At 50.3% G+C, this 12,662-nt stretch overlaps 5 protein-coding genes across 5 annotated transcripts; 2 read left to right on the top strand and 3 right to left on the bottom strand.

Annotated features, from left to right (window-relative positions):
* Nucleotides 1-111: 111 nt before the first annotated feature.
* N7519_003412 (PEX11 family protein) lies at nt 112-1,103 on the bottom strand (the record flags this gene model as incomplete). Its single annotated transcript, XM_057290190.1, has 3 exons — nt 112-283; nt 352-829; nt 1,037-1,103. 3 exons carry the CDS (start codon nt 1,101-1,103, stop codon nt 112-114), a joined length of 717 nt encoding a protein of 238 aa, XP_057151392.1.
* A 1,449-nt stretch (nt 1,104-2,552) lies between these two features.
* N7519_003411 (putative MFS phospholipid transporter (Git1)) lies at nt 2,553-4,381 on the bottom strand (the record flags this gene model as incomplete). Its single annotated transcript, XM_057290189.1, has 6 exons — nt 2,553-2,666; nt 2,719-2,989; nt 3,053-3,363; nt 3,433-3,451; nt 3,501-4,099; nt 4,208-4,381. 6 exons carry the CDS (start codon nt 4,379-4,381, stop codon nt 2,553-2,555), a joined length of 1,488 nt encoding a protein of 495 aa, XP_057151391.1.
* A 1,404-nt stretch (nt 4,382-5,785) lies between these two features.
* On the top strand, nt 5,786-7,396 carry N7519_003410 (proteasome regulatory particle lid subunit RPN7; the record flags this gene model as incomplete). The annotated part of the gene is made up of 4 exons (XM_057290188.1): nt 5,786-6,250; nt 6,321-6,582; nt 6,639-7,146; nt 7,204-7,396. 4 exons carry the CDS (start codon nt 5,786-5,788, stop codon nt 7,394-7,396), a joined length of 1,428 nt encoding a protein of 475 aa, XP_057151390.1.
* A 623-nt stretch (nt 7,397-8,019) lies between these two features.
* N7519_003409 (putative alanine aminotransferase) lies at nt 8,020-9,936 on the top strand (the record flags this gene model as incomplete). Its single annotated transcript, XM_057290187.1, has 3 exons — nt 8,020-8,149; nt 8,375-9,627; nt 9,682-9,936. 3 exons carry the CDS (start codon nt 8,020-8,022, stop codon nt 9,934-9,936), a joined length of 1,638 nt encoding a protein of 545 aa, XP_057151389.1.
* A 730-nt stretch (nt 9,937-10,666) lies between these two features.
* On the bottom strand, nt 10,667-11,554 carry N7519_003408 (endonuclease/exonuclease/phosphatase family protein; the record flags this gene model as incomplete). Its single annotated transcript, XM_057290186.1, has 1 exon — nt 10,667-11,554. The coding sequence occupies one exon, from the start codon at nt 11,552-11,554 to the stop codon at nt 10,667-10,669; it is 888 nt and encodes a 295-aa protein (XP_057151388.1).
* Nucleotides 11,555-12,662: the final 1,108 nt, after the last annotated feature.

The following is a 12,662-nucleotide window of genomic DNA, read 5'->3' as shown; positions in this document are numbered from 1 at the left end:
TCGTTTCGCTCTTCCCTTTCCCAAGCCAGTAGCTAGGCAGGGAGGGCCCCAAAATCACCCAAGTACAGGGTCACCAATCTCCCGCTTTATCACAGACCAACTATACACCGCTTAGGCAGGTCCGGCGGTCTTGCGCCACTGGGACCAAACACCGATCAAACTGCTAATGGTACCTGTGATACCGACGATGCCATCGTCAAGGTTAAGAATACCAACAGCAGACAAAGGCGCAGCAAGATCGCAAACATCAGAGATGAGCTGTATCCGAGCAGCAGAGCGCTCCCTAAAAAAAGTATTAGCATGCATACATTCCCCATTCCCAATGCTGGTAATAAACAAGGAACTCCATACTTCTCAATCTTCTTAGCCTCAACAACCCCCTCACCCTCCTTACGGTCAATAGTCTTCTCCTTCTCCTGCAGACGAACAAGAGTGTAGATACCAGCCACAGTGCTGAAAATCAGACCCGCAGCCCAGGAGCGGTAAGCGGAATCCTGCAGCCGCTTAGCGGAAGACAGTTTCCGAATGCCAATCACATCGATGACTGTGACGGCGTCGAGAGTCAAGTAGCCGGCATAACCGAGCTGGCGACCGATGGCCAGGTAGCGCAGGACCGGGTCAACGGGACTCTTGTTATCGAAGGCGACGGCGGCGGCCTTGAGATGCTCGAGGAATTTGCCGATACGCATGATCTTGCGCGTCGTGCCGAACTGCTTCTTCACGGCATTGTAGGGGTCGATTGCGGACTGGGGCTTGTTCGTTCGGTAGAGGTACCACGCGTAGAAGCGGGAGAAGTATTGGATTGTGCGGAGGAGCTTGTCGCGGCCGACTGTAGGTTTCCCGGGTTAGCTTGAGTGCTCGGGTGAAGGCGGGGAGAGCTCTGCTGGGAGTTATCGGCCGAGTTCTTGTCACCGGGGGGTTTTTGCTGATGTCGCGAGGTGAAATGGGGGATTTTCTTGAAGAAATTCTTTGTGGATCGATAGAGGTATTGTGCTTGGGTGTTGTGTTTGGACTCTGGGATGGATGTATCACGTACCGGTTGTCGCGACGAAGCGTAGCCAGTGCGCCAGCGCAGGGTGGTAGACGAGAGTGTTAGCGACCATCTTTTTTTTTTGTTGCTAGTGGAATGAAAAGAATGCAACTTCGAACACCTAGGGATGGAGGATGTCAAGAATCAAATGTGATAGTTCATAAGGGAAAGGGGAGTCGGTAATTGACCGGCGTATGGAGCCGGAAGACCGACCTCGGCTGATCTCGTGCGTGTGGGGAGAGATCCGGAGGGACGATGTAATGTATTTACTTTTATTACGCCATTCACGGGTATTAGAACTTGACTCTCCTGAAATCTATTGAAATCTGAAATCCCTTGAAATGCTTGATTTCCATGTCACTTGGCTTGTGACTTTTCCCATCTTTCACGTGAGCGGAGCTTCATGTCATTCTCCCGACATTGCCCAGCTTCTTGACATATAAATCTCAGCTTATCCCCTTTTTTTTTATGCTTGAAAAAGTTTAAGATGATTCTTCGGATGTTATATACAAATCTAACCTAGTCCCAATGTCATCGGGTACCCACACACAATGAATAACATCAACATTGAACCAAGCACGACTCGCGGTTTACCTTTACCAGATCCATCCAAGGCCAGGCAAATGGATTCCCTTTCACATGTTCTACCGAGTACTGTATTTTATAATCCCCCCCAGCATATCTCGTTGAGATCCTCGATAGAGACTAGTCTCGGGCCGAACAGCATAAGGTTTACCTGCCCAATATCATTATCGGATACCAACCCGACACTCCTTGGACCACACCGTATCGTCCATTTCGGAAATGGTAACCGAAGATTTCTATAGTTTGGCGAGGTATTAGGTACCGCGGGTTCACCAGAGGAACCTATCCCTTTAACAACCTTGTGGCTTTGACGATAGTTGTTGTCGGCATTACTCTGTCACCAAAGGGAGAGAAAGGGGTTATTGTTGTTATCCTCCTACATCCCTGGTCATAGAGACGATAGGCAAGATTGGACGTACTGATACTTAGAAGTGGATCATGTAGCAAATCTGGAGTAAGTCCTGGGTAAAACTGGAACAGAAAGAGCGATATCCTACACAAGTACTTAGATAGACACGAGGATACCAAAGAAATTGGCTATATTAGAGTCTAACCACTATAAAACGAAGACTTGAGTAGCAGAGCAATTGTATTTATCTGATTATGTGGACAACATCAAAGTTCCCACTTGGATTAGATTGCTTGTCATACAAGTCCGGAGTTCAGCTTCTGCCCCTCGAGATGCATCACCAGCAGCTCAGATAGGTTATGCCGCGTTCCTCTCATACATTCATGGGTCATGTCGCAGGGGCAGGGGAATATCTCAAGTCGCAAGGGCCGGATAGTCGCTGTCTCGTCAATGGTATCTCGTTTGCGTTGCTGGGTGTGGATTGCCGCGTATGGGTGTTGTCCGTGGGATTAAGTAAAGCTGGTTGGAACACAAACAGCCCAAAAGGGTGAGCAAGTATGTGTCAGGCGCGGTGGGGCTGTGATCAAGTTACTCTTGTGCGCGTGTGTCGGTCTGGCGGTTGTGGGTGCCCATTTCCGAGGTATCGTAGCCGTTAGCCTCGAGGTAGTCGCGGAATCGGGCATCCTCGAACGTAATAGTGTCCTGGAAAAATGTGAGCACATCAACAACGTACACTATCTGCAACAGTTCATACCTGGTTAATCTGCGGCATCATGAAAATGGCCATGAATGCGGCCAAGAGACACAGCGAGCTGGAGACGAAGAATGGGTCTTGGCCTGCGCGGGTCTCGTTGGGTGCGTTCTTTTGAATAATTGGGATCACATAGGTGCCCACAAAAGCCCCGACCTTCCCGAAAGCCGCAGCATATGAGTAGTACTGGCCACGGATAGCAGTTGCGCTGGTCTTAGCGGCGCAGAGACCGATGTTGTCGCCGGGTCCCATTTCACCAAGAGCAGAGAAGATTCTGTTCCCAAGCTATTAGCATTGGCAATTGCTAAAGTCTGAGGAACTTTGTTAGTAAACTTACCCGAATACGACGACAAAGGCTGCCACGTTTTGCGGGGTCGCAAGCCATTTGTAGCATCCAGCCATGATGAATCCGATGACGCCCTGGAGCCCAACACCAAGGGCAAGGGTGTAGCGAGGGCCAATCCAGTCACTCAAGAAGGCTCCAAGGGCGGATCCTGGGATGTAGAAGGAATTGACCACGGTAGTCCAACCGAAGCTCTTCCACAAGGGAGCCTTGTCACCCAGGATGATCGATAGCCAGGCTGAAGAATAGATACCGAAGCTGTAAGCGGAGAAGTCGTAAAGGAACCAGATAATAGAAACAACAGCCTATATATCACATCCAGTCAGTCAATCGGTTCATGTCTGCGACGGAAACATGTAGGTGGGGTTCATTACCAAGCGCTTCCAATAGAATCTAAACCCGTTAGTCAATGAGCCCATGCACTGGGAGATATCGTACTTACTTAACAATCAGCAAGATCGGGAACTTGTGCATACGCTCCCGGTTGAACTCCTCCGGCTCGTTCATCTTCAGTCGCAGGTACATTAAACTCATAGGAGGGATTACTCCCAGCCCTAGAGCTACACGCCAGCAAGCGCGCAGATGGTCCTCGGTGAAGATCAGGACGAGAATCATGGAAACCAACGCAGCAACCACGAAACCGAAATCAATCTGGAAGTTGGTGAACATGATGAACCAGCGATTGCGATGGCCACTCTTGAGCTCTCCGGTATTCTCAGCAGCGCCAACTGATCCAGCAGGGTACTCTCCGCCAATGCCAATTCCCAAGAAGAAACGATAGGCCGTCAAAGCAGCGAGCATGCCACCCAGGCTGCCGCCAGCTCCATAGGAGCCAGCACCGAGAGCTGCAAAGACAAACAGGATAATGGTGGAGATCATCAAAGACCACTTGCGCGACCAGTGATCACTAGTGTAGCCAAATATCAGCATACCCACCACGGTGCCAGCGAAAACGATCGAAGAGACATTCTGTTGGGCCGTCGAGTTGGTGTACGCATCACCGTAGATCTTTTGCAGCATAGTACCGACAGGACCAATGACCTAGATCGAAGTGTGTCAGTAAAGAATAAATAAACATTCATCAAGCTGCAGGCCCATGTGGGACAGCGTAGCAGTGGGGCTGCACAAACAGGACGAAACATAACATACCTGGTTCAAGTAACCATCAGAAAAGAGACCAGCACCACAGGCAATAGTGGGCCAACTACGTTCCCAGCGACCCTTCTTGGTCTCGTCAAGAGGCGGTAGCTCGACAAGGCGCTCCTCGAGGGGACCGGCGCCTTTCTCGGGCAGCTCCTTGGAGTCGGCCTGAGGCTCGGCCATTGCGATCGTGTTTTTGGATAGCAATGAAAGTTTTAGGTGTGTTTTAAACACGCGGCGAGCTTGAGCCTCACTGGAGGTCAAAGGGAAAGCAAAATCGGCACGAGACCAATAAGAGTTACTGTGTCACGCGAGCACAATAACAGGAGTCGTGTTGGCCGTGGGTAATCAGAGAAGCTATTTGAAGCTGAGAGGAAAAGGAAAGAGACCTAAACAATATTGAATATATATATATATATATATATATATAAAAAAGAAAAAAAAATTTTTAACCGGGAATAGCATCACTCTAGACATGGGGGGGTACCTAACACAGAGATCCCGCGTTTAGCCAACGGAATCTAGTGGGACCCGGCCCCCCGAGCTTGATCATTCTAAGCATTTGGCTTTGGCCATTTCAGTCTAACGGATTTGTAGGCCAATGATAATCATCAGAAATATCAAGGTCCTTTCTCTAGCCAATAGTGTGTTTGACTAGACCAGTCGGGGTAGGTTGCACTCTCCAACATATACCTACCTAGGTAAGGGACCTAGGTTGGTATGTTGTAGATAGTCGGCCTTCCCGAGTGTTAGGAGATGGGATGATGTTGATATCGAAACAAGCTTCCCGTTCGAATCAGATATGGAACTATGGAACTTAGTGCGATGTCTCAAGGATGTGGATGTTGACTGTAGAAGGCATATCCTATAAGACAAGCACGTGCTTTCGGTCCCCTGTCGGAATTTGGGGCTGCACTTGCCTATTTCCGTAATGAAAAGGTTTTTAGGGATCCAACTCCCTAAAGCAGTGAAACAGACGAGCAAGTTTGACATACCTAGATACAATATACATACATGTAATGTTGTATTCTACCCTTGATTTGCTCCAGATGTCTCCAATGCCAAATAAAATAAAACATTTCAGCCCTATGTGCCGGAAGATCAGAAGGCATGAATCCTTGGGCTTGGTCTTCCAAGGTTGACCGTAACATGCAGTTACCTACAATTCATTCATAAAAAGTCTTTTTTATAGCCAACGTATAGAATTCCTAGAATATCTTCAGTCTGATGATCCAATGTGATTACTATAACCCAGGGTAGTCAAGTCAGACATATTGTAAACATATATCTCTCCCCAGAATGAAATAATAAAAGTAGAAATGCTTTTTTCAAAGGGAAGCAGATATATTTTCTTTGTAGATGCGACCGAGATCTCATACAAGATAGGTTTATCTTGACGTTCGGGGAGAAGGCTAAAGAAAGCTCGGCACGGAGAAACGTTCCGCCAGCTGAGCTCGGGCTACGGTGATGCACCCGGCTCGATCTTATCCCCAGACATCACCAGCTCCCATCTTCTCCCTGCTCTATTCCATCGTCTTTTTAACTCGTGGGAATCCTGTCAGCATCCCCAGTTCCCCCATCGCCACCATGGGATCTGATCCGCAATATATCAAGTTCCCCAACCTCTCCATCGCCCAACATGTCTTCAACCTCTCCAACCCAGCATGCGCGCCAGCTGTCCAGCAGAGCTCATTGAAGAAGCTCCAAGATGTTATCTTGGAGAACAAAATGGCTCCTTTCTACCGGCATCTCGCCCATCCCACTGAAGGCATCTTGAACAACTCCGGCGAAGGCGTAACACAGCACCCACAAAATGGAGGGAACTCAACGCAACCTCTCATCACGTCCAATCTTATTGCATCTCGTAAAGCACCGGTGAAGATCGATTTCCCTTGGGACGAGCAGCTCTACCAGTCTCTACTAGAGGATAACAAGAAAGAACTGGAGACCTTCCAGAAGGAGGAAGATGAGGCGGAAGAGGCTGCCGGGGAGACTGAGGTACAAGCTGCGCGCGGGAAGCGAGCTGAGTTCTGGGCTCGTGTGGGAGATAAGGTGAGGATTTTTCGTTTTATGGTCCTATCAAGCGTCTTGGATTTGCTAGCTAACACCAGTATTCCAATAGGACAAAGCTGTCGAATCCCACGAAGCCCTCCTCGAAAAGACTGGATTCCTGGGCACCAAGATCGATCTGGTGATGGCTATGCTCCGCATCGGACTCTTCTTCGGCGACCTTTTGTTTGTGAACAAGACCATTGAACGAGCAGAGACCTTGGTAGAGAGTGGTGGAGATTGGGATCGTCGAAACCGCCTCAAGGCGTACAAGGGATTGCATTTGCTCACCATTCGCTCTTACAGCCTTGCCGCTCCCTCCTTCTCGACAGTCTGTCTACCTTCACAAGCTACGAACTTTGCAGCTATTCTTCGCTGGTGATTTACTCAGTGCTCGCCGGATCCTTGTCGCTCAAGCGTGTGGACTTCAAGGCGAAGGTAGTGGATGCACCAGAGATCAAGGCCATCCTTGGCTCTCCGGAAGACCAACTGGCTGCGCTGAGTGGGGAAGTCTCCTCAGGCCCTGGTGCCCGGGATGAGGTGATGAAGGAGACAACAGCGGGACTACCCACACCCGCCGGTGCCAAGACCGCTGTCAACATCTCCTCTTTCTCAACCGGCTCCGGTGTGCCAGTAGAGACCGAGGCGCCCGTTGACTTCGCACCGCTTGCAAACCTGGTTACCAGTCTCTACAACGGCAACTACCGCTCGTTCTTTGTGGCACTCGCGGCCGTTGAGGACCAGTTCCTGACACAAGATCGCTATCTGCACGAGCACCGGGCTTGGTTTGTTCGTGAGATGCGACTGCGCGCCTACCAGCAGCTTCTTCAGAGCTACCGTGTGGTGGGGCTGAGTGGTATGGCCAACGACTTCGGTGTGACTGTAGACTACTTGGACCGGTATGTGCTGTCTGGGACTCTTCAAATAGAAAGTAATTTTGCTGACCATAACCACAGGGACCTTGCCAAGTTCATTTCAAACAACCGCATTGCCTGCACCATCGATCGAGTCAATGGTATCATCGAGACGAATCGACCAGACGACAAGAACAAGCAGTATGCCGATGTGGTGAAGCATGGTGATTCCCTGATCACCAAGATTCAGAAGTACGGCCAAGCTGTGCGTCTTCGCGGAAGTGAGCGAAGCTAAGGTGGCATATCTACGAACTTGGAGGCATTCTGAGCCTCAAACCCACAACCTATGATCGACTATGTATGCCTGAATGGACAATCTTACTTACCGTGTGTTCTCGAACCCGCCAAGGGAGACTTAGCCCGTAGATCCTACGACATGCCACCCATGCCCATGACGTGACATGATCAATTCCTTGACTAAAAGTACGTCTTTCCGAAGTCGACCCCACACCGGGCAGCTCCGAAGATGGGTCGATGTCGGGCAAGCGTCTGACTTTCCCTCGGATAATGATCGTCGCCGATCATGTTATCATGCATAAACGTGGATGATCCTCAATGCAAGATGTGTATACGCAGTAGTTCTCATCATCGACCAAATCTTTCACCGTAGCCACCTCTCCCGCGGGCTCCATGAGTCTCCATGAGTCTGATATCTCAACATCCTTATCGTAATCGGCTACCGACGGCCCATAGGGCGTTGTGGGGAAATGCTGACTAACAGGTTCACCGCCCAATCGCCAGGGTCTTTTATTTTTTCCCCTTCTTCTCCCGATCGGAATCGGACAATCACGACAGGGGCTCTTGCCAAAAGGACTCTTCTAATTGATCAATCCGATCTTTGATTGACCATTTGTCAAAATGTCCTGGCAATATAAGCTCGCATCCAGCGTGCGGGCGTCTCCGCTACGGGCACTGACTACCCGGCCGAATGGCCTCCTACATCGCCCGGCCGCACGTGGCGCTGCGGGGTGTCTCTCCGCCAGGACAGGTACGTCGGATCCCGATATCACCCCAGCTTACATAGTTGGGGGTTTACGCAATCCTTCGGTCTTGAGCGTTTTTGTGGTGTGATTATTAGTCTAAACCATATCCCCCAATTACTGGTTGCGATTTCAACATCTCCGCAGCCTTTATATACTTGATTCTCCTCTTAGTCTCGAGAATACTAGTCTACTTATTCTGAACCTCACTAACCTCCTCCGGGTCAATCCAGAGCCCATCATGACTCAAACCACCGTCTCATATACCGCTAAGCGCACCCTGTCGGCCGTCCAGAACCGCAAGTGTCTAAACGTCGACAACATCAACCAGCACGTTAGAGATGCCAAGTACGCTGTGCGCGGTGAATTGGCCGTCAAGGCTGAGACCTACCGCCAGCGTCTGCTTGACGGCGATAAGTCCCTGCCCTTCGAAAGCGTCATCTTCGCCAACATCGGTAACCCCCAACAGCTCGATCAGAAGCCCATCACCTTCTTCCGCCAGGTCCTCAGTCTTGTCGAGAACCCCTCGTTGTTGGAAAACCCCGAGGTCCTCAAGAAGTCACTTGGATACAAGCAGGATGTGATCGACCGGGCCGAGGCCCTTTTGGCCAATGTGCAGAGCGTTGGCGCCTACAGTCACAGCCAAGGTGCACCGGGCATTCGTGACAGCGTCGCCAAGTTCATTGAGAAGCGTGACGGCTTCCCTGCCAACCCTCAGGACCTGTTCTTGACCGCGGGTGCCTCGTCGGGTGTGAGCACCATCTTGAACGTCATCTGCAACGACCCCAAGGCCGGTGTCCTTGTCCCTATCCCCCAGTACCCTCTTTACACCGCAAGCTTGACGCTGTTGAATGCCCGCTGCGTTCCTTACCTCCTCGAGGAGGAGAAGGCATGGGGTACTGACGTCAACGCGATCCTCAAGTCCATTGAAGACGCCAAGGCTGCAGGCACCGATGTGCGCGCCATTGTCGTGATCAACCCGGGCAACCCTACCGGTGCCTCTCTGAGCCCCAACGACATCAAACAGGTCCTTGATGTTGCCGCTGAGGAAAGCTTGGTGGTCATCGCTGACGAGGTGTACCAAACCAACGTCTTCAAGGGCGAGTTTGTCTCCTTCAAGAAGCGTCTGCGGCAGCTCCAGAAGGAGCAGCCCGGTAAATACGACGACGTCGAGCTGGTCTCGTTACACAGTATCTCCAAGGGTATGGTTGGTGAGTGCGGCCACCGTGGTGGCTACTTCGAGCTTGCTGGCTTCGACCCCCTCGTCCACGAGCAGATCTACAAGCTCGTCAGCATTGGCCTGTGCCCGCCGGTCGTCGCACAGTGTCTTCTCGAGTGCATGGTCAACCCTCCCCTCGAGGGTGAGCCTAGCTTCGAGCTCTACCAGAAGGAATACAATGGTATCAAGGAAGGTCTGCACAAGCGCGCCCTTTCCTTGTTCAACGCCTTCCAGCGCATGGAGGGTGTTGAGCTCCAGGAGCCCCAGGTATGTATCATAAACCTGTTCAAATTGTTACTTATTTACTAATCGTGTCAACAGGGTGCCATGTACCTCTTCCCCACTATTCACCTCCCCGCCAAGGCCGTTGAAGCCGCCAACGCCGAGGGCCGCGCCGCCGACGAGTTCTACTGCTTGGCCCTGCTGGACGCCACCGGTGTCTGCGTCGTCCCCGGCTCCGGCTTCGGCCAGAAGGATAACACTTTCCACTTCCGCACAACCTTCCTTGCCCCCGGCACCGACTGGGTTGAGCGCATCGTCAAGTTCCACGCCGAGTTCATGGACAAGTACCGATGAACAAGTACAAATGTACAAAAAGCCATGTTAACGTGAACCGCCCATCCATCGCCATCTTCTCTTCGACGATTCGCTGCCACCATATATCGTTTTTGGTTGTGGTTCTCTCTTTTCACGTCTAGACGGGATGGGTCATCGGCATCCATCTATATGTGGCCTCCACGACGCAATGTTTTGAATATTTGAATTTGGATATGGATCTGGATTTGGTGCGCCCTCGATACCTCATAGACTACTGACTCTACTGGGCTGCTATTTTCGATTCTCATTTTTGGATACTCTTCTCAGACACTTATGTATCGCATTTTGAATAGTGGTATACATCTCTCGAGGCACGTTTGCATCGTTCTGTTTGATGTAGCTACTGCATATCTCGGTTGCGTTTTATAGAGAATAAATCTTGCTTCATTCAAATTTTCATATCTTCATCATTCTTATTCTGATCATGTCCACGCTTTTCTTAAAACAATGTTTGGCTTGAGATAGACGGATGGCAGGAATGGCATAGCTAGGGGTATTGGGGGGAAAAGAGACGACATAAAGTACCAAACTCCATCCGATAGCGATAGCGCAAATAATATCACAGTTCACTCCCCACCCAAAAGAGCAAAGCAAAGCATGATGATCACTCCAGAGCGTAGGCTGAGTCTGCTCGAAATCGGGTATAGTCGCATCACGTGGAGTGTCCTGCTGTCCGTCCAAACCACCCACTGGCTGAGCCTCGAGTATTCTAATCCCCCCGCGCCTCGAGACCAAGCAAGGCGACCTTATCCATCCGATTCGGCGGAAACCGCTTCTTCCCATCCGCTCCCCATGTATACCCCGGTTCCTCGGGACGAAGGACTGCCCAGGAATCTGTAAGACCATTGGTCTCAATGAGAACGGCATCTTCATCCAGAACAGGGTTGAAGTCGCCAGCGACCAGACCACGGCCTGCACTGCGCAGGAAAGAGGAAACGATGGAGAGTTGCCGGGGTCGGTGGGAAGGTCTGATAGGCAGGGAGTCCAGATGGACGTTTGCAAGCCGTACTCGTGTAGAAGAGGCGTCTGTGCGTGACGGAACGAATAGATCGCAGAATAGCACATCGCGACCAAAGTGACTGGGGTAGGCGACTCTCCAAACAGGGCCGAGAGCGAACCTGCTTTTCTCGGAGCTTTGTGATGTAAATCGTGACTTGGATACTAATGTCATGGTCGTGAAGGACTGTCTGCACGAGGTATTCTCGTGCTCGGTTGAGAACCACGATTCGCGAATACGTTCATCGCTCAGGATTAGTCGCAGAGCCCGCTGTGATACTTCCTGGAAGAAGATGATGTCCACCTTGGCGTCTAGTTGGGTGATGAAGGCGAGAATCTCGGTGACGCGTTCTTGCGTTCGCTCGGATAATGCGTCGATGTTCCATGTTAAGAGCACTAGATCGGATGGTGTGTCGCCGGTGCGTGCTGGTGCTGGTTCTGGTTCTGCATTTTCATTCGCGCTGACTGGATCCCACTGCTGCGAGTTGGCGTCGAACTGGTGCCAGGACTGGAATTTTGGATCTGCTGGTACGTCGGTTGGAAGCGGTGTGTCGTGTTTCCAGGACATTATGTTTGACTGGATGCGTGCGTAAATGTTCATGGTGAGAATGAGGTTGGCTACTTCCGAGGTTGCCTGGTGAGGTTTACCTTCCTTGGAACCTTGGAAGGTCCCCGGGGTTTTCCAATTAGTCTTGGGATTAGTTAAGCATTGAGCCTCAGGCTGACCAGGGTGACAGTACGTACATTTATGTAGCAATAAGATATATAGATCAATGATTATATCCATAGGCTCATTACTATAGTTTAGGTCGGGCTTGTAGTAGAAATCCTAAACCGTGAGCGATAGGCCTTGTGACCCCCATATCCTAGGCCTTCTCGGAATATTGGATATTCTCTCAGTAGGATGCTTTAGAATTTCCCCTATATTTCGAACTTTTCGAATGATAATTTATCGTGAACTATTCTTTTAACGACTCGGATATATATATGACGGCAGATTATCGTTCTGCAGACCCACTACAACCCTAAAAGAAGAGAACCAAAGACAACGAGATAACAGAGTAATGGCATTGGGAACTTGCTGGCGAAGGAGCTCCAAGTATATTCAATTAATTCAAAGAATATGCAGGGTCCATAAGTCTTTTGCTTGGTAAATGCTTGGTTCAAACAGCGAGCTAAGCCCAAACTCGAATCCTTGTATGATTAATCGATGAGCTAGTAGTCAGCTGCATTTGATTCCAACAAGGGAAGTATCATCATTGAACACAATAGTATACATACATACATGTTCTACCTCGATCTGACATGTACTATGACACAAGAGATGCAAAGAAGCGGTGAGCATACGGTAGTAGACAGAAACAAGGAATACAAGACGATGAGTATAGATATACACCGGCTGATTCATTAGAACCTATGACCTTACTTGTAGAATAAGCCCAGCTCTATCCTTCCAAATGCATAGTGCTTTCCTTCTACCCAACACATTGTACAACATACATCCATACATCCCAACCTAAGATCCATACGTATGCAAGGCGCACAAGCAAGTCCACGCACTCACATGCACCTTACACTCTTACGCTATGTTCTCGGTAACCGGCACCGGTATAGCTAATAACCACGAACCCCCCCCCCCCCCTCTAGGTCGCACGCGCAAGGCCTAGTCGTACAGCAAGATGCAGCGTGCAGTAGTCACGCCGCAGACC

Source organism: Penicillium mononematosum, assembly GCF_028829835.1.
Source record: "Penicillium mononematosum strain IBT 11891 chromosome Unknown utg000002l:1.0-8112719.0:1.0-8118358.0, whole genome shotgun sequence".
NCBI classification, from domain to species: Eukaryota; Fungi; Ascomycota; class Eurotiomycetes; order Eurotiales; family Aspergillaceae; genus Penicillium; species Penicillium mononematosum.
This window is presented reverse-complemented; position numbering and strand designations above follow the sequence as displayed.